The sequence below is a fragment of the Artemia sp. Qi Xiang Cuo genome, chromosome 8, assembly GCF_049724085.1.
Source record: "Artemia sp. Qi Xiang Cuo chromosome 8, ASM4972408v1, whole genome shotgun sequence".
Classification (NCBI taxonomy): domain Eukaryota; kingdom Metazoa; phylum Arthropoda; class Branchiopoda; order Anostraca; family Artemiidae; genus Artemia; species Artemia sp. Qi Xiang Cuo.
The window spans coordinates 6,095,207-6,119,110 of NC_142801.1; the positions used below are offsets into that span (position 1 = coordinate 6,095,207).

Here is a 23,904-nt window from a genome sequence, read left to right on the forward strand (position 1 = left end):
AGAGCAATTTCCTTTCTTAATGTCCCTTCTAAACCCATTTTCCAACTTGAAGCACCATCCATTTCACCCACAACTTTACTTTACAGCTCTTTGGATACCTCAACACCAAGCAATACTTTTCAAAGGCTTTTCAGAACAAGTTCTTTACGTAATGTCCTTCCTAAACCTATTTTACAAGTTGAAGCATCCATCCTTTTCACCCACAACTTTACTTTACAGCATTTTGGATACCTCAACACCAAGAAATACCTTTCAAAAGGCATTTCAGAGCAACTTCTTTTCTTAATATCCCTCCTAAACCCATTTTACAAGTTGAAGCATCCATCCTTTTCACCCACAACTTTACATTACAGCTTTTTGGATACCTCAACACCAAGAAATACCTTTCAAAAGGCATTTCAGAGCAACTTCTTTCTTATGTCCCTCCTAAACCCATTTTCCAACTTGAAGAATCCATCCTTTTCACCCACAACTTTACTTTACAGCTTTTTGAACACCTCAACACCAAGAAATACCTTTCAAAAGGCGTTTTAGAGCAAGTTCCTTTCTTAATGTCCCTTCTAAACCCATTTTCCAACTTGAAGTACTCATCCATTTCACCCCCAACTTTACTTTACAGCTTTTTGGATACCTCAACACCAAGCAATACTTTTCAAAGGCATTTCAGAACAAGTTCTTTTCTTAATGTCCTTCCTAAACCTATTTTCCAATTGAAGTACTCATCTTTTCCCCCACAACTTTACTATACTGCCTTTTTGAATACCTCAGCACCAAGCAATACTTTTCAAAGACCATTTCAGAACAAGTTCTTTTCATAATGTTCATCCTAAACCCATTTTACAAGTTGAAGCATCCATCCTTTTCACCCTCAACTTTATTTTACAGCTTTTTGAATACCTCAACACCAGTGAAATACCTTTCAAAATGCATTTCAGAGCAACTTTTTTTCTTAATGTCCCTTCTAAACCTATTTTCAACTTGAAGTACCCATCCCTTTTCACACACAACTTTACATTACAGCTTTTTGAATACCTAAACACCAAGAAATACTTTTCAAAAGACATTTCAGAGCAAGTTCCTTTCTTAATGTCCCTTCTAAACCCATTTTACAAGTTGAAGCATCCATCCATTTCACCCACAACTATACTTTACAGCTTTTTGGATAGCTTAGAGTCTTAGCTTAGAGTTTTTGTTGAAGTTCTAGTTTAGTTTAGTTTTAGTTAATAGTTTAGAGTTTTAGCTTAGAGTCTTAGTTTAGAGTTTTTGTTAGAGTTGAAGTTTAGTTTAGTAATAGTTAAGAGTTTAGAGTTTTAGCTTAGAGTCTTAGCTTAGAGTTTTTTCGTTAGAGTTATAGTTTAGTTTAATTTTAGTTAAGAGTTTGATTTTTTAACTTTGAGTTTCAGTTAGAGTTCTAGTTCTAGTTTAGTTTTAGTTAAGAGTTTAGTGTTTTACCTTAGAGTCTTAGCTTAGAGTTTTAGTTAGAGTTCTAGTTTAGTTTAGTTTTAGTTAAGACTTTAGAATTTTAGCTTATAGTCTTAGCTTAGAGTTTGTGTTAATAGTTCTAGTTTATTTTAGTTTTAGTTAAGAGTTTAGAGTTTTTAGCTTAGAGTCTTAGCTTAGAGTTTTTGTTGAAGTTCTAGTTTAGTTTAGATTTAGTTAATAGTTTAGAGTTTTAGCTTTGAGTCTTAGCTTAGAGTTTTAGCTAGAGTTGAAGTTTAGTTTATTAATAGTTAAGAGTTTAGAGTTTTAGCTTAGAGTCTTAGCTTAGAGTTTTTGTTAGAGTTCTAGTTTAGTTTACATACAGTTAAGAGTTTGGAGTTTTACCTTAGAGACTTAGCTTAGAGTTTTAGTTTAGTTTAGTTTTAGTTAAGAGTTCAGAGTTTTTTGGCTTAGAGTTTTTTTTTTTTGTTAGAGTTCTAGTTTAGTTTAATTTTAGTTAAGAGTTTGATTTTTTACCTTTGAGCTTCAGTTAGAGTTCTAGTTAAGTTTAGTTTTAGTTAAGAGTTTAGTGTTTTACCTTAGAGTCTTAGCTTAGAGTTTTAGTTAGAGTTCTAGTTTATTTTAGTTTTAGTTAAGAGTTTAGAATTTTAGCTTAGAGTCTTAGCTTAGAGTTTTTGTTAAAGTTGTAGTTTAGTTTAGTGATAGTTAAGAGTTTAGAGTTTTAACTTAGAGTCTTAGATTAGAGTTTTTGTTAAAGTTGAAGTTTAGTTTAGTAATAGTTAAGAGTTTTGAGTCTTAGCTTAGAGCCTTAGCTGAGACTTTTAGTTTAGTTTAGTTTTAGTTAAAAGTTTAGAGTTTTTAGCTTAGAGTCTTAGCTTAGAGTTTTTGTTAGAGTTCTAGTTTAGTTTAGTTTTAGTTAAGAGTTTAGAGTTTTTAGCTTAGAGTCTTACCTTTGAGTTTCAGTTAGAGTTCTAGTTTAGTTTAGTTTTAGTTAAGAGTTTAGAGTTTTAACAAAGAGTCTTAGCTTAGAGTTTTAGTTAGAGTTCTAGTTTAGTTTAGTTACAGTTAAGAGTTTAGAGTTTTAGCTTAGAGTCATAGCTTAGAGTTTTACTTAAAGTTGTAGTTTAGTTAAGTTTTAGTTAAGAGTTTAGAATTTTAGCTTAGAGTCTTAGCTTAGAGTTTTTGTTATAGTTCTAGTTTAGTTTAGTTTTAGTTAAGAGTTTAGAGTTTTATCTTAGAGTCTTAGCTTAGAGTTTTAGTTAGAGTTCTAGTTTAGTTTAGTTATAGTTAAGAATTTATAGTTTTATATTAGAGTCATAGCTTAGAGTTTTAGTTAAAGTTAGAGTTTAGTTAAGTTATAGTTAAGAGTCTAGAGTTTTACCTTAGAGTCATAGCTTAGAGTTTTAGTTAGAGTTCTAGTTCAGTTTAGTTTTAGTTAACAGTTTAGAGTTTTAGCTTAGAGTCTTATCTTATAGTTTGTGTTAGAGTTATAGTTTAGTTTACTTATAGTTAAGAGTCTCGAGTTTTAGCTTAGAGTCTTAGCTTAAAGTTTCTGTTAGATTTCTAGTTTAGTTTACTTCTAGTTAAGAGTTTAGAGTTTTAGCTTAGAGTCTTAGCTCATAGTTTGTGTTAGAGTTCTAGTTTAGTATAGCAATAGTTAAGAGTTTAGAGTTTTAGCTTAGAGTCTTAGCTTAGAGTTTTTGTTAGATTTCTAGTTTAGTTTAGTTATAGTTAAGAGTTTGGTGTTTTACCTTAGAGACATAGCTTAGAGTTTTAGTTTAGTTTAGTTTTAGTTTAGAGTTTTAGCTTAGACTTAGAGATTTAATTAGAGTTCTAGTTTAGTTTAGTTTTAGTTAAGAGTTTAAAGTTTTAGCTTAGAGTCTTAGCTTAGAGTTTTTGTTAGAGTTCTAGTTTAGTTTAGTTTTAGTTAAGAGTTTAGAGTTTTAGATTAGAGTATTAGCTTAGAGTTTTTTTTAGAGTTCTAGTTTAGTTTAGTTATATTTAAGAGTTTGGAGTTTTACCTTAGAGACTTAGCTTAGATTTTTAGTTTATTTTATTTACATTTAATAGTTTGTTTGTTTATCTGTGACTCTTAGCTTATAAATGCACTTATATTTCTATTTTTGTGAAAATTCAGATAAAAGGTTCAAGTTTTAACTGAGATATCTATCTGAGTTGTTGTTAGAGCCACTGCTTATTTTATTTTTATTTCTTATTATATATTTTTTAAATTTATTAATATAGTATAGTTTATTTTATATTTCTATTTTAGTTTATTTTTATTTAAGAATTTGATGTTTTTCCTTTGAGTTTCAGCTAGAGTTCTAGTTTAGTTTACTTTTAGTTAAGAGTTAAGTGCTTTACCTTAGAGTCTTAGCTTAGAGTTTTAGTTAGGTTAGAGGTTAGGTTTCTCCACGTTTAAGTTAGGTTAGATTAGTTTACCTTATCATGAGCGGTAAGGATAAGCTAGTCTTATCTAACCTAACTTAAACGTGGAGAAACCTAGCCTCTAACCTAACCTAACCTAATCTAATCTAACCTATGGGTTTGGTATTTCTATGCTATATTGTGGAATTTTGTGGTTATGCTAGTTTGGACTAAACTTCAAATTTAACTAAATCTCTAAGCTAAGATTCTAGTCTAAACCTCTAAGCTATAACTCTTAAATAAAACTAAACTAAACAATAACTCTAACTAAAACTCTAAGCTAAGACTCTAAGCTAAAACTATAAACTCTTAACTATAAATAAGCTAAACGAAACTTCAACCCTAACTAAAACTCTAATCTAAGACTTTAAGGTAAAACTAAAAACTCTTAACTAAAACTAAACTAAACTAGAACTCTAAATAAAACTCTAAGCTAAGACTTTAAGGTAAAACTCTAAACTCTTAACTAAAACTAAACTAAGCTAGAACCCTAACTAAAACTCTAAGCTAAGACTCCAAGCTAAAACTCTAAACCCTTAACTATAACTAAAATAAACTTCAACTCTAAGTAAAGTTCTAAGCTAAGACTCTAAGGTAGAACTCAAAACTCTTAACTAAACTAAACTAGAACTTCAACAAAAACTCTAAGCTAAGACTCTAAGATAAAACTCTAAAATCTTAACTAAACTAAACTAGAACTCTAACAAAAACTCTAAACTATCACTCTAAGCTATAAAACTAAATTCTTAACTATGACTAAACTAAACTTCAACTCTAACTATAACTCTAAGCTAAAACTCTAAGCTAAAACTCTAAACTCCTAACTAAAACTAAACTAAACTAAAAATCTAACAAAAACTCTAAGCTAATATTCTAATATAAAACTATAAACTCTTAACTAAAACTAAACTAGAACTTCAACAAAAACTATAATCTAAGACTCTAATATAAAAACTCTAAACTCTTAACTAAAACTAAACTAAACTAGAACTCTAACAAAAACTCTAAGCTATGACTCTAAGCTAAAACTCTAAATTCTTAACTAAAACTAAACCAAACTAGAATTCTTACAAAAACTCTAAGCTAAGACTCTAAGGTAAAACACTAAACTCTTAACTAAAACTAAACTAAACTATAACTATAACTTAAACTCAAAGTTAAAAAATCAAAATCTTAACTAAAATTTAACTAAACTAGAAATCTAACAAAAAAACTCTAAGCTAAGACTCTAAGATAAAACTCTAAACTCTTAACTATTACTAAACTAAACTTCAACTCTAACAAAAACTCTAAGCTAAGACTCTAAGCTAAAACTCTAAACTATTAACGAAAACTAAACTAAACTAGAACTTCAACAAAAACTCTAAGCTAAGACTCTAATCTATCCAAAAAGCTGTAAAGTATAGTTGTGGGTGAAAAGGATGGATGCTTCAACTTGTAAAATGGGTTTAGAAGGGACATTAAGAAAAGAACTTGCTCTGAAATGTCTTTTGAAAAGTATTTCTTGGTGTTGAGGTATTCAAAAAGCTGTAATGTAAAGTTGTAGGTGAAAAGGGATGGGTGCTTCAAGTTGGAAAATAGGCTTAGAAGGGACATTAAGAAAAAAAAGTTGCTCTGAAATGCCTTTTGAAAGGTATTTCATTGTTGAGGTATTCAAAAAGCTGTAAAATAAAGATGTGGGTGAAAAGGATTGATGCTTCAACTTGCAAAATGGGTTTAGGATGAACATTATTAAAAGAACTTGTTCTGAAATGGTCTTTGAAAATTATTGCTTGGTGCTGAGGTATTCAAAAAGGCAGTATAGTAAAGTTGTGGGGGAAAAGATGAGTACTTCAATTGGAAAATAGGTTTAGGAAGGACATTAAGAAAAGAACTTGTTCTGAAATGCCTTTGAAAAGTATTGCTTGGTGTTGAGGTATCCAAAAAGCTGTAAAGTAAAGTTGGGGTGAAACGGATGGGTACTTCAAGTTGGAAAATGGGTTTAGAAGGGACATTAAGGAAGGAACTTGCTCTGAAATGCTTTTGAAAGGTATTTCTTGGTGTTGAGGTATTCAAAAAGCTGTAAAGTAAAGTTGTGGGTGAAAAGGATGGATGCTTCAAGTTGTAAAATGGGTTTAGGAGGGGCATTAAGAAAGGAAGTTGCTCTGAAATGCCTTTTGAAAGGTATTTCTTGGTGTTGAGGTATCCAAAAAGCTGTAATGTAAAGTTGTGGGTGAAAAGGATGGATGCTTCAACTCGTAAATGGGTTTAGGAGGGATATTAAGAAAGGAAGTTGCTCTGAAATGCCTTTTGAAAGGTATTTCATGGTGTTGAGGCATCCAAAATGCTGTAATGTAAAGAATTGGGTGAAAAGGATGGATGCTTCAACTTGTAAAATGGGTTTAGGAAGGACATTACATAAAAGAACTTGTTCTGAAAAGCCTTTGAAAAGTATTGCTTGGTGTTGAGGTATCCAAAGAGCTGTAAAGTAAAGTTGTGGGTGAAATGGATGGTGCTTCAAGTTGGAAAATGGGTTTAGAAGGGACATTAAGAAGGGAAATTGCTCTGAAATGCCTTTTGAAAGGTATTTCTTGGTGTTGATGTATCCAAAAAGCTATAATGTAAAGTTGTGGGTGAAAAGGATGTGTGCTTTAACTTGTAAAATTGGTTTAGGAAGGACATTAAGAAAGGAACTTGTTCTGAAATGCCTTTGAAAAGTATTGCTTGGTGTTGATGTATCCAAAAAGCTGTAAAGTATAGTTGGGGGTGAAAAGGATGGATGTTTCAAGTTGGAAAATGGGTTTAGAAGGGACATTAAGAAAAAACTTGTTCTGAAATGTCTTTTGAAAAGTATTTCATGGTGTTGAGGTATCCAAAAAGCTGTAAAGTAAAGTTGTGGGTGAAAAGGGTAGATGCTTCAAGTTGGAAAATAGGTTTAGAAGGGACATTAAGAAAGGAAATTGCTCTGAAATGCCTTTTGAAAAGTATTTCTTGGTGTTGAGGTATACATAAAAGCTGTAAAGTAAAGTTGTGGGTGAAACGGATGGCTACTTCAAGTTGGAAAATGGGTTTAGGAGGGACATTAAGAAAGGAAATTGCTCTGAAACACCTTTTGAAATGTATTTCTTGATGTTGAGGTATCCAAAAAGCTGTAATGTAAAGTTGTGGGTGAAAAGAATGGGTACTTCAAGTTGTAAAATAGGTTTAGAAGGGACATTAAGAAAGGAACTTGCTCTGAAATGCCTTTTGAAAGGTATTTCTTGGTGTTGATGTATCCATAAAGCTTTAAAGTATAGTTGTGGGTGAAAAGGATGGATGCTTCAACTTGTAAAATGGTTTAGAAGGGACATTAAGAAAAAAGTTGCTCTGAAATGCCCTTTGAAAAGTATTTCTTGGTGTTGAGGTATCCGAAAAGCTGTAATGTAAAGTTGTGGGTAAAAGGATGGATGCTTCAACTTGTAAAATGGGTTTAGAAGGGACATTAAGAAAATAAGTTGCTCTGAAATGCCTTTTGAAAGGTATTTCATGGTGTTGAGGTATCCGAAAAGCTGTAAAGTATAGTTGTGTGTGAAATGGATGGGTACTTCAAGTTGTAAAATGAGTTTAGAAGGGACATTAAGAAAGGAAATTGTTCTGAAAAGATATAGTTAAGCCTTAAAAAAGTATTAAAAAATGGGGGGCTCAGGGGCCTTTGGGGGGGGGGGGCCGGGGGACTCTTTGGGAGCCCGGGGGAACCTTTGGGGTCCGGTGGCTTCCTTCGGGGTTGGGGTATAGGGATCGGAGCCCTTTGGGTCGGGGTAGGGGGATTGGGGCCATTTGGGGTTGGGGTATGGTACCTCACGACACTGTTTAAATAGAACTTGTGTATTATAACGACCACACTCAAATCCTCTTCTAAAACATCTTCTAAAATCATCTTTTAAAATGTCTCTAACTGTTTCGCCGAAATAATTCCATAAAATGTCTAAAACGGTTTCGCCCAAATAACCCCTAAACGTAATTTCAGGGTGTTCCCTTTGTTTTTGGCATCCCTGCGCTGTCACATTTGAAATTACTAAGAAACCTTTTCCCGTGTTAAACTCTTCATCTCTAAGATCAAAACATTCACCCGGAAACAATTTAATCAGTGAAGCCGTATTTAAAAATAGAATTTCTATCTCTTTAGACTCCCGCATAATTCCAAGATAACAAGTTATGTCATTTCTAATTTCTGACACTAAAGATCAATGAAGCCCTATTTAAAAATAGAATATTAATTTTTCTCTCTGACCTAAAGAACGTTTATCCCTCAGACCCAAGATCAAAGAAGTCATACTTGTTTCTTTATTCCCCTTTTCGTAAATCAATAATTCCCCTAGCGATTATGTAAATCAAGTTCTCAGAAATTCTCTCCCCTTCCGTGAATCAAAAATTCCCCTCGATTATGAAAATCAATTTCATCGAAACCATGAAACATCCATCAAAGTGAGAAAAATCCTGTTTTTTCATTCTCACTGACAAAAACCATAAAAACATCCATAAATTGACCAACACACATAACCATCCAGAAAACATCCATCAAAGTGAGAAAAATCCTGTTTTTCCATTCTCACTGACAAAAACCATAAAACATCCATAAATTGTTGTACTCGTCGTTGTTTTTTTCATTCTCACAGACAAAAACCATAAAACAGACATAAATTGATGTTTAAATCCATGAAAAACATCAAATAAATTGAACAACACTCATAACCGTCCAAAAAAACATCCATAAAAGTGAGAAAATTCCTGTTTTTTCATTCTCACTGACAACGAACAGACATAAAAACATGCATAAGTTATGTAAAAAAGTTGTAGGTGGCAGCAGGGGCGAGGGATCGGAGTAGCACCCCCCTCTCTACTTGTATTGGATGAAATCGATTTTGAAATAGCAGTTGGTGCGGTATGACGTTTATCCGAATATTTTTTACTCTTTATTTACATTCATACATTGAGGACGGTTGCTTGGAGGTTTCGACCGAAATATCTGCATATTTATCTTTTCTTTTCTTTTTTTTAACGGCAGGAATTACCCTCTTTTTTTCTTCTTAACAGTTTTTTTCTCGTTTTGTTATGCATAGCCAGTGTGGTCCTATAAATTATTTAAACCTTCACTTCCTTGATCACCAAATAGCGGTAATAAAAATTTTTCATTTTTCGGGTAGTATCAAACAGTTCGTGGTAACGAACTGTAAGTAAGGAACGACCCTGCTCAATAGTACCCAAAACTCTAAAAAACGGAATTTTGATGCCAGTAGATGCATCAAAAGAATCGGATTTTTTATACTGATTTCCAATATGTAAGTTTCATCAAATTAGTTTAGCCCATCAAAAGTTACGAGCCTGATTGCCTTATTTTCGAAAAAAGCTGGAAACACCCCCTAAAAGTGATAGTATCTTAATGAAAATTAAAGCATCAGATTCAGCGTAACAGAAAACCGTACTGTAGATGTTTCAAGCTCCTATCTGTAAAAATATAGAATTTTCTATTTTTTGCCAGAAGAAAGATCACGGATGCGTATTTTTTTTTCAGGGGTCACCGTATCGATCCAGTAGTCCTAGAATATCGTGAGAGGGCTCGTTCAAACGGAAACTAAAAGTTCTAGTGCCCTTTTTATGTGACCAAAAATTTGGAGGGCAACTTGGCCCTCTCCCACGCTCATTTTTTTTACATGGGTGGATTACATGTGAGGATCTTTTCATAGAGGATGTTTCCTTGGAGGAAGGGATATTTCTATGAATGGGGCGCCGGATTTCCCAGCATTATTTAAAAAACGATCAGAAATTAAATAAAAAAACAAGCTTTTTCAACTGAAAGTAAGGGGCAACATTAAAACTTAAAACGAACAGAAATTATTAAGTATATGAGGGGGGTTGCCCCCTAATCAATACCTCGTTTTTTACGCTAAAGTTTTTTTAGTACTTTCAAAAGAGCTATCTATTCTATTTAAACGGTCTTTGTGATTCAGGGATTTGTGATTCGAACTTTAGCGTAAGGAGAGAGGTATTGACTAGGGGGGCAAACCCCTCATATACGTAACACTTTCTGTTCGTTTTAATTTTTAATGTTACTTCTTACTTTCAGTTGAAAAAACTTGTTTTTTTACTTAATCATGAAAAAGAAGAACATCATTAACAGTGCTAAAACAAAGGACTGTTATGACTGGTGAACCAAGCGGACAATCCCTCGAATTATACTTAATGTACGGCAAAATCTGCTACGGTGATATGTTCATACAACACGCTCACTGTGCTAAAATAACGGAATCCAGCAGGCACGTACGAGGGAACGTATTCGGGGGCTCAATAATACAGAAACGGAGCATTTCCGAAAATATGAATAAGAAGTACCCTGAAATAAAAAAAAAATTGTTTCAGGGGGGTTTGGCATTGGACACCTTTCTCCTCTTACACAAATCGCCGGTATAACATAGGACAATATATAATATAGGAAAATAGGACTCAACTCCAAATAAGAGTTGAGTCCTATTTTCTGTGCCAAACATTATGCGTGGGCTATTCAGTCACAATTAGCTGCCGACTTTTTGTCACGTGCCTGTTTAAAAAATAAAAGTTTCATGTTTTGTATTGGCGAACAAATGCTCTTGGAATTGAAATACAATTAAGTTATGGGGACTTTTTATCGCAAATAGACGAAAGAGTGAGCGCCTCTATAAAAATTCAGAGAAGCTCTTCAGCAATAGAAAGGTCTTCAGGACCATCAGTGACGCCAATGTCATCTCCATATCTAGGAGTGGATAGTGCTCAATAATTGATTGTTGTTGTTTTTTTACCTGAATATGGTTGTTTTTTAAAGACCCATCACCTCCCCTCAAAAAAGGAAGAACAACTTTTCCTTCCAAAATTATTACACTTGAATTTCTTCATGTAAGACCACTGCTTCAGCAGCTTTTTATCCTCTAATAGATTTATTTCAGCAAACTAGTTGAAGTGACTTTTTTTTTATTCACTGCCAGTTCTTCTTCCTTAAATTTCCCTTTCTGAGTCTGCTCAGCGGTGAAGTAGTTGTTGTGCATCCACAGCAACCTTAAAGTTCGTCAAACTAAAGTGCATAGTTTTTTATATTTCGATCTTCTGCGAAAACCTGCCGCGATTTTAAAAACCCTTGGCCTACCATTTTGTTTCCCAGTATGAACATAAGTTTATGTTGAGAATATAGCTTACTTATGTAGAACACAGTTTCGCTTTTTACGTAACCCTGAATTCTGAATGGTCCTTAAAACTTCACTCTGTTTTCTTATTAATCTTTGTGTGGAGGAAACTCATTTTGGAAGCTTGGAGCGGATGCTCGTTCCAAAGTATAAGAAGGCCTTGTTTCGTCTAATCTTCTTACATCCATTAATGAGTAGATAAAATTGATCAACAAGGAGAAAGGGGCTTGATTTCTTCTGATCATTTTAAAAGTAAATTAAATAAACAATCAATGCAAACAAACATACAATAGATATTAATGTAAATGAACAAATAAATCCTAAACCGAGTGAAACTTAAACTGAATATGGAAATCAAGCTTGAAACGAATAAAAATCACAGCTAACATGAGTTTGGGTATGGCCTCCTTCTCTCAATGTAAAAGTCTAAGACCTACTGCGTCATTGGCGCTTTACTGAAAACTATATGCGTCTTAAATAGTCTTGAAAAGTATAAAAAAATTCAAATTGAATATTTGGTGTATAATCATATTAATTGTTGAAAGATCCATTAGTTCAAGAATTGATTCCACTGTAATTTTATTTTTAGTTTTAACGCCGTAAAAACTGGAAAAGAAAAATATTTGTATTATAATTCGTTTTCAGTTAAGCACCAATGACGCAGTAGGCTTTTGTTTTTTATTTACAGTTAAGGATGGGGGCAGTATTCAAATTCTTGTTTGTAGTGAAACTATATTCGCCTTAAACAACTTTAAAAAGAGCTATTAAATTAAGCTGCATATTTGATGTATAATGATATTAATTGCTGAAAGCTCATCAGTTCAAAATTTTACTATAATTTTAATGTTTATTTTCAATATTAAGTACAAAAGAAAATATTTGTCATAAAATTGGTTTTCAGTAAAGCGCCAATGACGCAGTAGGTTTTCGAATTTTACAGTGAGAGAAGGAGGTGATACCCAAACTTTTGTTTGTAGTGATTTTTGTTCTTTTGAAGCTTGATGCATATTCAATCTAAGTTTCACTCGTTTTAAGATTTATTTATTCGTTTACATTAATATCTATTGTATGTTTGTTTGCATTGATTGTTTATTCAATTTCTGTTCGTTTTGTGTTTCATTTATTCTTTAATAGTAATTAATTGAAAAAAGTTTTTCCACAAAAAAAGTTTTCCAAAGAAAAGTAAAGAACTCCATTAAATCAAAAATGAACAAAAATAAAATGAAATAATCTACCAAGCGTGAAACTACCATAAATAAGGATCGATAAATAAATGAAACCCAAAACGAACAGAAATTGCAATAAATAACCGAGTCAAACTCAAAACGATTAGAAATTAACATGAGTAGGGCTCATAACCCCTGTGCCTTCCCAAGGCCAGAACCTAATTTGCACTTTACTGAAAAATATAAATATTTTTACTTTTATAACTTTAATAAATCAAATAATATTAACATTTTAATTACTAAATATCAGTATATGTATTTTAAACTGACAAAGCACATTAATTGAGGGGGATTAGTTGCCCTCCAATCACTTTTGACTATTAAAAAGAGCATTAGCCCTTTCTATTTTCTATACAATGAGCCCTTTTCGAAGTTCCTACGACAACTCCTTCGATACGAAGTGCCCTGGACTAAAAAATAATAATAATAATACACTGTACTCACATCGATCTTTACTATAGAAATGTCAAGCCTTAAAATCACTTTCGACTATTAAAAGGGCACTAGCCCTTTCAGTTTCCAATCGAATGAGCCCTTTTTCAGTTTCTACGACAACGCTTTCTATTAACACCTTATATGCCCCCAAACATAAATTACAATCCTTACCCTGAGGGTTGTGAGGGGGTTGTCATCCTCAAAGACCTATTTTCCAGAACTTTCAACTACTTTAAACAAAATGGCTTTCTAAAAATTTGGATTGGATGTGTTTGGGGAAATAGTGGGCGTGAGAGGGGCGTTAGTTGCTCTCAATCACTTTCAACTGTTAAAAAAGGCATTAAACCTTTCAATTTCCAATCAAATGAGCCCTTTTGATGTTTCAACGACAACGCTTGCAATAAAAACTTAATATGCCCTCAGGGCATAACTTACAACCCTTGCCCTGAGGGCTGGGGAGGGGGCGTGTCATTCCCGAAGACCTAATTTCCAGAACTTTCAACTACGTTGAAGAAAATTTTTATCCCAAAATTTTGATTTCATGTGTTTGGGGAAATCGTTGGCGTGAGAGGGGGGTTAGTTGCCCTCCAATTACTTCCGACTATTAAAAAGGGCACTAGCCCTTTCAATTTCCAATCAACTGAGCCGTTTTTGACGTTTCTACGACAACGCTTTCTATAAAAACTTTATATGCCCCAGGGCACAATTTACACCCCTTGCCTTGAGTGCTGTGAGGGGGTTCTCATCCTCAAAGACATAATTTCCGAACCTTTCAATTACGTTGAACAAAATGGCTATCTCAAAATTTTGATTGGATGTGTTTAGGAAAATGGTGGGCGTGAAAGGGGGGTTAGTTGGCCTCAAATCACTTCCGACTATTGAAAAGAGCACTAGCCCTTTGACTTTCCAATCGAAAGATCCCTTTTTCAAGTTTCTACAACAAAGGTTTCAATAAAAACCTTATATGTCCCCAGGGCATAGCTTAAAACCCTTGTCCAGAGGGCTATGGGGGCGTTGGTGTCATCCTCAAATATCTCATTTCCAGAACTTTCAACTACGTTGAAGAAAATTGTTATCTCAAAATTTTGATTGGATGTGGAAATGGTGGGCGTGGAAGGACTGCTAGTTGCCTTCCAATCATTTTCGACTATTAAAAATGACACTAGCCGTTTTAATTTCCAATCGAATGATTCCTTTTTAAAGTTTCTACGACAACAATTTCTATAAGAAAAAAACCTATATGCCCTCAGGGCAAAACTTACAACATTTTTCTGAGGGCTGTGTGGGCAGTGTCATCCTCAAAAACATAATTTCCGGACTTTTTAACTACGTCGAAGAAAATGGCTCAAGATTTTCAAAGAAAATCTCAAAATTTTGATTGAACGTGTTTGGGGAAATGGTGGCTGTGAGAGGGGTGTTAGTTATCCTCCAATCACTTTCGACTATTAAAAAGGGCAAAAGCCCTTTTAATTTCCAATCGAAAGAGCCCTTTTTGAAGTTTCTGCACCATCGCTATATATAAAAACCGTCTATGCCCCCAGGGCATAACTTACAGCCCTTGCCGCGAGAGCTCTGAGGGGGCTATCATCCTCAAATACCTAATTTCTAAAACTTTTAACTACGTCGAAAAAAATGGCTATATAAAAATTTTGATTGGATGTGTTCGGGGAAAAATGGACGTAAGAGTTAGATGTCCTCAAATCATTTTCGACTATTAAAAAGGGCACTAGCCCTGTGAATTTCCAATCGAATGAGCCCTTTTTCAAGGTTCTACGACAAAGCTTTCAATAAAGACCTTGTATGCCTCCAGGGCATAACTTACAACCCTTACCCTGAGGCCTGTGGGGGGTGTCCTCCTCAAAGATATAATTTCCGGACCTTTCAACTACTTTGAACCAAAGGGCTATCTAAAAATTTTTGATTGGATGCGTTTGGATAAATGGTTGGCGTGGAAAGGATGCTAGTTGCCTTCCAATCACTTTCGACTACTAAAAAAGGCACTAGCCATTTCAATTTCCAATCAAATGAGACCTTTTTAAGTTTCTACGACAACATTTTTCATAAAAAAAAACCTTATATGCCCCCGGGCCTAACTTACACCCCTTGCTCTGAGGGCTGTAGGGGGTTTGTCATCCTCAAAGACCTAATTTCCAGAATTTTCAACTACTTTGAACAAAACGGCTATCTCAAAATTTTGATTGGATGTTTTTGAGGAAAAGGTGGGGACGAGAGGAGGGTTAGTTGCCCTTTCAATCACTTACGGCTTTTAAAAAGGGCCCTAGTCCTTTGAATTTCCGATCTAATAGGGCGTTTTTGAAGTTTCTACCACAACACTTTCTATAAAAACCTTATATGCCCCCAGGGCATAACTTACAACCCTTGCCTGGATGGCTGTGGGGGAGTGTCTGCCTCAAAAACATAATTTCTATTTGAAAATCAACTACGCTGAACAAAATGGCTATCTCAAAATTTTGATTGGAAGTGTTTGGGGGAATGGTGGGCGTGGAGTTGCCTTCAAATCACTTTCGACTAATAAAAAGGGCACAAACCACTCCAATTTTCAATCGAATGAGCCCTTTTTGAAGTTTCTACGATAACTCCTTCGTTATGAAGTGGCCTAGTCTAAAGAAAAAAAAAAAAAATAATAATACATTGTGCCAACATCGTTCTTTATTTAGGCAGCGCGATTGCGCTGCCTATGATTTAAACAAGGTGAGATCCACTCTTCACGCCTGTTGTTTAAGCATCTTAAGGTGTACCATTTTTATAACACCAAATAACCGTCACTTAATAGATTTGTTGTAATATTTTAGGAAGGGATTTTGAGCTTGAATTGCCTCTTGTCGTTACCAAAGAGCTTTTGGAAAACATTGCAATTATTGACCGTCTTCGTATTATGACTGGAAAGTCACTGGTTTGGTTCGGACGACAAGGATCCGGTAGAAAATTGGCAATTCATATTATAGCTTCATATAGGGAAATGAAAGTTTACTTTCCATACAGCTGTAATCCAATTTCAAAGGACTTCCTTTGCGACATGAAAGCGGTGAGCCGTTTATCAAAGTTTGTTTCTCTCTGTATTTGCTTACACTCTGCTCATCTTTGCCGTTTTTATTAAGTGTAGGAGTTGTGTCGTTTTCTTTTTTATCTGTTTAATTACTGTCTCTATGTCTTTCCCACATTGTTCTTTAGTTGTTTGTAGGTCATTTCATTACACAGATAGTCGATCCTTGAATGACTATAGCTGCAATCCACTTCACAAGAATTCCTCTTGTGATTGCATGTTATATCATTTTCTTTCTCTTTCTCTCTGTTTTCTTATTGTATCGATGTCTTTGCCATTTTTATCTTTAGTTGTTTTTTACCTTACTTTTCTAAGCCTATAGTGGGCTCTTTATATGGAGGCATAAGCATAGAAAGCAGATTATTTTTATTTATGAATTTAAAAAAAATGATTCCCAAAAGAAGTTATTAAAAGATAAGTAAAGACCTACAAATATCCAAAGAAGACAAAAAGTAAAGTCAAATCATACACAAACAGTTCATGATAATGATTTGTAAGTAAGGAGCAACGCGGTCCAATAATGGCCATAAGTTTAGAAAACGGAATTTAGATAACAATAGACACATCAATATAATAGGATTTCTAAGCTACTTCCAAATGCGTAAGTTTAATGTTACCTATCAAAAGCTACGATCTATGAAAATTTGATTGATTTTTGAAAAATGGGGGACACATCAACTAAAAGCCAAAAATCTTGTTGAAAATCACACCATCTAATTCAGCGTATCAGAGAATTCTACTGTATAGGTTTCAAGCATTCTTCTGCAAAAATTGTAATTTTGTACTTTGGCAGAAGAAAGATCATGAATGCGAGTTCATTCGCTTTTCGGTGTTTTTTTTCTTTTATTTTTCCCAGGGGGGTATCGAATCGATAGTCCTGGAATATTGGAAGAGAGCTCATTTGAACAGAAATTGAAAGATCTAGTACCCTCTTAAAGTAATCAAAAAATTGGTCGGCATCTAGGCCTCCCCCTCCTTCTCAATACTTCACTTTGTCCCTAAAGTTTGACTTTTTGTCCTAGTTCTTCAAGAACTATAGTACAGAGAGCGAGTTATTGAGGATAGGGCTACCCTCTCATACACGGAATAATTTCTGTTCATTTTAAGTTTTAATGTTGCTCCTTGGTTTCAGTTGAAAAAAAAAAAATTTCTTATTTGATTCAAACTTGAAACGAGCAGAAAACAGTATGACTGAATAAATGAAACCTAAAACAAACAGATATTGCTATGCATGATCAAGTCAAGCTAAAAAGAACAAAAAAATACCTCAAACAGGAGTAGGGCTAACACCCCATAGGCCCTGTAAAAGCTATATCGTATTTCGGGATTTGCATAAAAACAGTTTTTATTTTAATCTATGTGTTTTTGTTTTTCCTACCGTAAGAAAACAAATAAAATAACCATCATAACCAGGATAATTAAAAAGTATTTGCGACAGTATAAAGACTGTTTAATATACTCTAATTTATTCCTTGGGGTTAATATAAAGGAAATAAATTCCTGGAGGTTTTGTAACGTATTCCCTCGTCAGACTTCAGGTTTGAATATAATCATTTAATCGAGACCCACTACCTATAAAGGAAGCACATAAGCAAAAAGCAAAATACAAGTAAATAACAAAAGCAATAAAAAGCAAGCAACCAAAAGCAATACATTTCATCTTCCTTCTCATGTAGAAATATTTTGGATCATGGGCAGACTGGCTGGCAGTGGTTGTCATTGTCGCAGTCTATGCTCAAGTTCATGCGAACAGGTGGTTTGAAAAGTCTGCCAGAGTGAGTGGTTCTTCCCTGGAGTGTTAGTGCTTGTGTTCTAGTTTCAGGGGACATTCCTGTGCAAGGAGAGAGCTCACCTCTTTGACTCAGTACTTCCCTTTCTCTATCTTCCCTAATGTTTGGTATTTCAACCTTGTTGCTACTGCTAGGCATTCCAGCATTGGAATAACCTGGAACAGGCATTGCCCTATCACCCTGTATTGCCGCTTCATTTGGGTGTATGTCTTGTTCTGGGTACTGGTTTAAATATCTGGCCTTTGCTGGATATGTTGGTGTAAGTGCTGACTTGGTTGTAACTGGTTCCAACCTGGGATGTAGGTGGCGTCTGTTTCTATGAAGCAAGCTGCCGTCTTGCTCTGGCTGCTTCAACTTCTTTTCTACCACACCTTTGGGCCATCTACTACTCTCATCAAATTTCACCCACACTTTTGCTCCTGGGCACAATTTTTTCAGCTCCTTGGTATTCCTGTTGTGAGCACTCTGTTGTCTAGCTTGAGCTTTCTCTCTAGCTTACTCACAAACATGTTTTGTGATTGTTTTAGGCTGCAGCTGTGATGGCAGTGCTGGAATCATTGACCGTGTCTTTCTGCTCATAAGCAGCTGTACTGGTCAATATGCTCCATCAATTGGAGTGTTTTGGTACTCTACCAATGCAATATATGGATCTGTTTGACTTTCTGAGGCTTTTTGTCATTATACTTTTTGCAGTCTGGACTGCCTTTTCGTTCATCCCATTTAATTGGGGGTATCGGGGGCTCGCTGTGATGTGGTTGATATCCCAAGTTTCTGTAAAAACTCGACACTCTTCTGAGCCTAATTGTGGCCCATTAACTGAAGTGATTGGATCTGGTATACCATATCTTGCAAAATGCATTTTCAATTTTGAGATCTCTTGTTGTGAATTTGAACTGGCAAGCTTATCCACTTCGAAAAATCGACTATAATAGTCTATGGTGAGGAGATTTTCCCTGCTTCTAAATGTGAAAATATCCACACCCACACGTTGGAATGGATACTGGGGGACTTCTGAGGACACTAGTGGCTCTTTCTGTTGATTCATCTGATGTCTGGCACATATTTCACATCTAGAAACTATTTGTGTAACATCTTTTGTGATGTTAGGCCAAAATACTGAGCTACGAGCTCTTTCTTTAGTTTTCACAATTCCACAATGTAAAAAATAAATCTGTTGCAGTATATCTCCACGAAGTGTCTTGGGCAATACAATACGTTGGCCTTTCAGTATAGTACCATTGTTTACAACCAGCTCATCTCTGTAGTTCCAATATTGTAGAATTATAGATGGGACTTGTCTTCGCTCATTAGGCCAGCCAGATTCAATGATATCTGATAGTGTTTTTAGCTCACTATCTCTCATGGTTTCCTCACGTTTATTCTCTAGTTTGTTTCTGCTCACAGGAATATCTCTAAAGAATGCATGAATAGCTACTTCTCCTTCGATTTGGATTTCTGGGTCTTGATCTGGTAAGTGCATCAGTGATAAGGCATCTGCTACGGGGATCTCTTTGCCAGGGCGGTACTGAAATGATAGTTCATATTGCTGGAGCATAAGCATCATTCTTTGCAGTCTGGGTGGTGCTCTGTTTATAGGTTTGGACGAAATTGACTCTGTTGATCTGTTGTCACAATGATCTTTCTACCACAAATGTATTGGTGGAAATGTGTACAGGCAAATACAATGCCCAGCAGTTCCTTTTCTATTTGAGAGTACCGCTTTTCAGTATCACTCAGAGACCTGGAAGCAGAGGCTACTGTTGAATGATCTGCAATAAGCTGAACACCAAGTCCATGCTGTGATGCATCTGTTATCACTTTTACCACAGTGCTTTCAGTATCAAAATATGAAAGATTGCTGCAAATGACTTCCTGGATTCTGGCTCTGGCCTCGTTGAGTACCGCTTTCCATTCAAACTCCTTGGCCATTCCTAATTCCCGAAGTGGTTGGTTTAAGGTAGAGAGGGGAGGAATATATCTTGACAGATAGTTTAACATGCCTATAAGAGTCTGCAACTCATCTTTGCTTTTTGGAGCTGGCATTTCCTTAATTGCTCTAAGTTTGGAAGGACCAGGTTTCATACCTCCTTTTGTCAGTATATGACCAAAATAGGGGATAGCTTCAGCATCAAACAGACACTTTTCTTTATTTAACTTGATACCTTTCTCACGAGCCCTTTCCAGAACTTTCCTATCATGCTCTTTTGTACTGCTAGCCATTCCAGCAACATCATCAACAATCAGTCCAATATCAATATCTTCAAATGCCTTTTCCATCCGTTTTTGGTACTGGTCCTGAGCTGATATGAGCCCAAAAGGATATCTCTTGAATCTGTATCTTCCAAATGTGGTATTGAAAGTGGTTAAATCAGCAGACTCCTCATCCAAAACCATTGACCAATAGCCATTTCTAGCATCAGTCTTGAAAAAACGCTCTGCTCCTGCACATTTTACTGCAATATCGTCAAACTAGGAATAGGATGATGTGGACGTTTTATGCATTTATTGAAATCTACAGGGTCCAGGCAAATCCAGATTTCTTAACATTAAGAATGGAATTGACCCAATCTGTTGGTTTCTTTACCTTCTCTATGATGCCAAGATTTTCTAGTCTGTCAAGTTCTTCTTTTAATTTTAGTTGAAGGGCATAGGGAACTTTTTAGGTGGCTGGACAGTTGGTACTGATCCTTCCTTTTAGTGCTGTCACGTATGATTCAATTTTCTCTGCTTCTTTTTTATTTCGTTTGTGAAAATTGAATCGAGAGAAGATAGGGTTTGAGATGGGTTCAATATGCTTACTGAATTTCTTCAGATATACATCCACTTTTTATTCTTTTCCGTTTCTGCAATTTGAAATGTATTAAATATATCTCGCCCCTTTTCTCCAGCCCATATCAACAAGTATGAGCACTTAACACTTTCACTTTTTTCAGACAAAGGTCCTGTAAACATCAATTCAGCATGTTTGCGAAACTGCTTCCATGAGGTTTTGAGATTGTTTCATAACAATCTCAACCACTACCTATAAAGGAAGAACATAACCAAAAAGCAAAATACAAGCAAATAACAAAAGCAATAAAAAGAAAGCAAGCAAAAGCAATACATTTCAGGTTTCTCCTATTTTGGAGTTAGTAATCGTTATAAAGGAGAAAATTTACATGAAAATTTACATAATTTTTTTTTTTTGTAGGGATGAAGCCCTGCTGATTCCCATCATGTTACTATAATAAATCAATCATTAAATACAACTTAAAATACAAATTTGAATTTTTAAAAAATTAAATTGATTTAGCTTAATCATTTTCACGGTTCATCCTAGCTAAATTTTGATGGAAATATTGAGTATTTTTATCCTTAGTATTCCTCTTTTGATTTATTTGCTATTTTTTTTAATTTTATTTTGAAAAATTCTTTTTTTTTCTCTCTCTGTTTGGTTTTGTAGGTTTAAAATGACCATCTTTTTTATGGATGGCCGATAGCGAAAATTCGGCTCCTAAAGGGCACAAGTAAGACAGTAGCTGATATATTTTATCAACTTTGGTTGAGATTCAACAACACCTCCGGGTCATGTACAGATGACAAGAATTTAGGTCGGAGAATAGAGGTCGGACAGGTTATAGTTCGTTCACATTGATTGGATTCCCATCATTCCTCATAAGAATTCCTTTCTGGATTGATCGGTTTCCCATCGTGTCTTTCTGTTGGATTTTTTTCAACTTTTCCCCTTGGAACCCGATCGGTTTCATGGGAATTTCAAGGCGAAATATTTAAAAGCTAGAATCATGTCGAGAATAAATCGTCCGCAAACCCATAATCTTATAGCCATGGTGGAGAATTATCCATATTTTTTTGAAACTTGTCACAAGGAATATAAAATCATCAGGAAAAAACAACAAACAAGGCAGGAAATTTCCTGAAACGAAAACTGATTAAAGGAAATGATGGGTGGACATGCCATCTTCTTTTATTTTTTTCTGGGCTCTTTTGTTAAAGGAGTTTTGACGTGCATTCGTTTCTGGTTTAGGGTTCCTTGGCTCTGAAACATGAATTCAGGTTTGTGCTTGGTCAGTAATTTTTAGAATATAAACCGAAAAAAGACATTGACTAAGAAACAGTAGAGCCATATTTTTGAAACACACTTATTGTTCTTGATAACATTCACTTGGTTCTCCCGAGTAGAAATTTAAAGCTTGCTTGATATCCCTCTCCATTATTCCCTTCGAGTTTCATCCGAGTCCCTACGCCCTTATGAAAATCTAGGCGCAAATACCAAGTTTTAATTTGATTTGATGTTTCTCTAGACTTCCCTGTGAGACTTCAACTTAATACCGTTATTCGTTCCTGAAATATTACAGATCCATCATTTTGATAACATGGATCCACAAGGTGTATTTTGATTTAGAAGAATCACCCTCAACCTTATCTGAAAGTTTTAACTTGATGCCTTTAGCTGCTCTTGAGATGTGGCGCACACACTCTTATGACTATCTGGATGTATACAGTGTTTTTTAGTTCTACGGTTCCCCCAATTTTGCTAAGATTTTTAATTGATACCCTTAGCTTTTTCTCAGATATTGCAGATAAGATAATCTTGACAACTTGGATAAAAATAGTATGGTTTCGCTTACTCCAACATCTCCCATCATTCCCTGACAATTTCAAATGAATTCCCTCTGTCATTCCTGATTTATGGCTGACATGCTCTTTTGACATCCCGAATGCATATTATGTCTTCTGATTTAATTCAACATTTCCCTTAACATTCCCTGAAATCTTCAGCATAATATCCTTTGCCGCTCCTAGGATATTGCTTATACACCCTTTTGAAATAGGATTGAAAAGTTTTAATTTAATATCCTCTTTATTACCTCTCTATTACCTTTTGACATCTTGGTAGCAAATAGTGCCTTTTGAGTAATTTCAATACCTTAAATTTCAATTTTTAAGTTTAAACTAATACTTCTAGCTCTTCCTGAGATATTGCACATACGCCCTTTTGACAACCTAGATACATATAGGGTCTTTTGGTCTAATTCAACATCCCTTAAATTTTCTATATTGCAGATATGCACCTTTGGCAGCTTGAATAAACATAATGTATTTTAGTTTGGTTAGATATTATTCGTTTGGTTAGATGGTTAGATTTATTCTAGATACGCTCTCTTGATATCTTGGATGCAAAAAGTGTCGTGTGATTTAGTTCAATCTGCCCGTAAACAGTCCCTGAAAGTTTCAAATTGATACCTTTAGCCTCTTCTAAGATAGTATCAACAGGTCTTTTTGAATCCGAGATGCATAAAGTGTCTTTTAATTTTGCTCAACATCTACCATAAATATTCATTAAAAGCTTCAACTTATAAACTTAGATGTTTCAGAGTTCTTTTTATATGCGCCCATTTTGTCCTTGATGCATACAATGTCTAATATATTGTCCAACATCCCGCTCAATATTCCCTTAAAGTTTCAACTTAATACCTTTAACCGTTCCTGGTTTATTGCAAGTACACCGTTTTAGTATCATTGGTGCCAAAACGGTGTCATGGGGAAAATGATGAAAGAAAATGATGGACGGACAGGCAACGTTCTTTTACTTTTTTCTGGATTAACTAATTCCTCAGATTAGAGCAAACGGGAGCTAGCTAAAACTACTGAAAATGCTGCCAAGGCTAAAGCTTCTGCGTCTAAATCATTCATGCTGTATTGATCTTAAATTTTTGCTTCTCTTCATGACGTCTGGTGCGTTCGAACACTTTCCCGTCGATCCTTAATAGTTTTCCTTAATTGCTTCCCATCCATGTGAACTAACTATTAGACCCGAAAAATACTTGTCGGAGAAATTAATTGGAAAATATACAATTCAGGTAAATGTTTCTCTTGACTTTCGCGTAATACTTCAACATAATACCATTATTCGTTCCTTAAATATTACAGACTCTCCATTTTGATAACTTGGATCCACATAGTGTTTTTGATTTAGAAAGATCACCCTCAACCTTACCTGAAAATTTTAACTGGATACATTTAGCTGCTCTTGAGAAGTGGCGCACACATCCTTGTGACTATCTGGTTGTATACAGTGTTTTTATTTTGTTCTATGTTGCCCATAATTTTCCTAAGATTTTTAATTGATAGCCTTAGCTTTTTCTCTGATATTGCAGATAAGATACTCTTGACAACTTGGATACAAATATTCTGGTTTCGTTTACTCCAATCTCCCCCGTCATTTCCTGACAATTTCAAATTAATTCCCTCTGTCCTTTCTGATTTATGGCTGATATGCCCACCGTGCCAAAACGGTGTCATGGTGTCATTGATTTAGTGTAACTTATCCTTCAACATTCGCTGAAAGTTTG

General features: G+C 34.8%; 1 protein-coding gene across 1 annotated transcript in view; it reads left to right on the forward strand.

Annotated features, from left to right (window-relative positions):
* Nucleotides 1-17,563, forward strand: part of LOC148949096 (cytoplasmic dynein 2 heavy chain 1-like) — a 177,335-nt gene extending 159,772 nt beyond the window's left edge. The window contains exons 15-16 of the mRNA XM_089092623.1: nucleotides 15,511-15,743; nucleotides 17,438-17,563. Coding sequence (XP_088948749.1) covers nucleotides 15,511-15,743; nucleotides 17,438-17,563 — 359 coding nt within the window. The remainder of the gene's footprint in view (nucleotides 1-15,510; nucleotides 15,744-17,437) is intronic.
* Nucleotides 17,564-23,904: the final 6,341 nt, after the last annotated feature.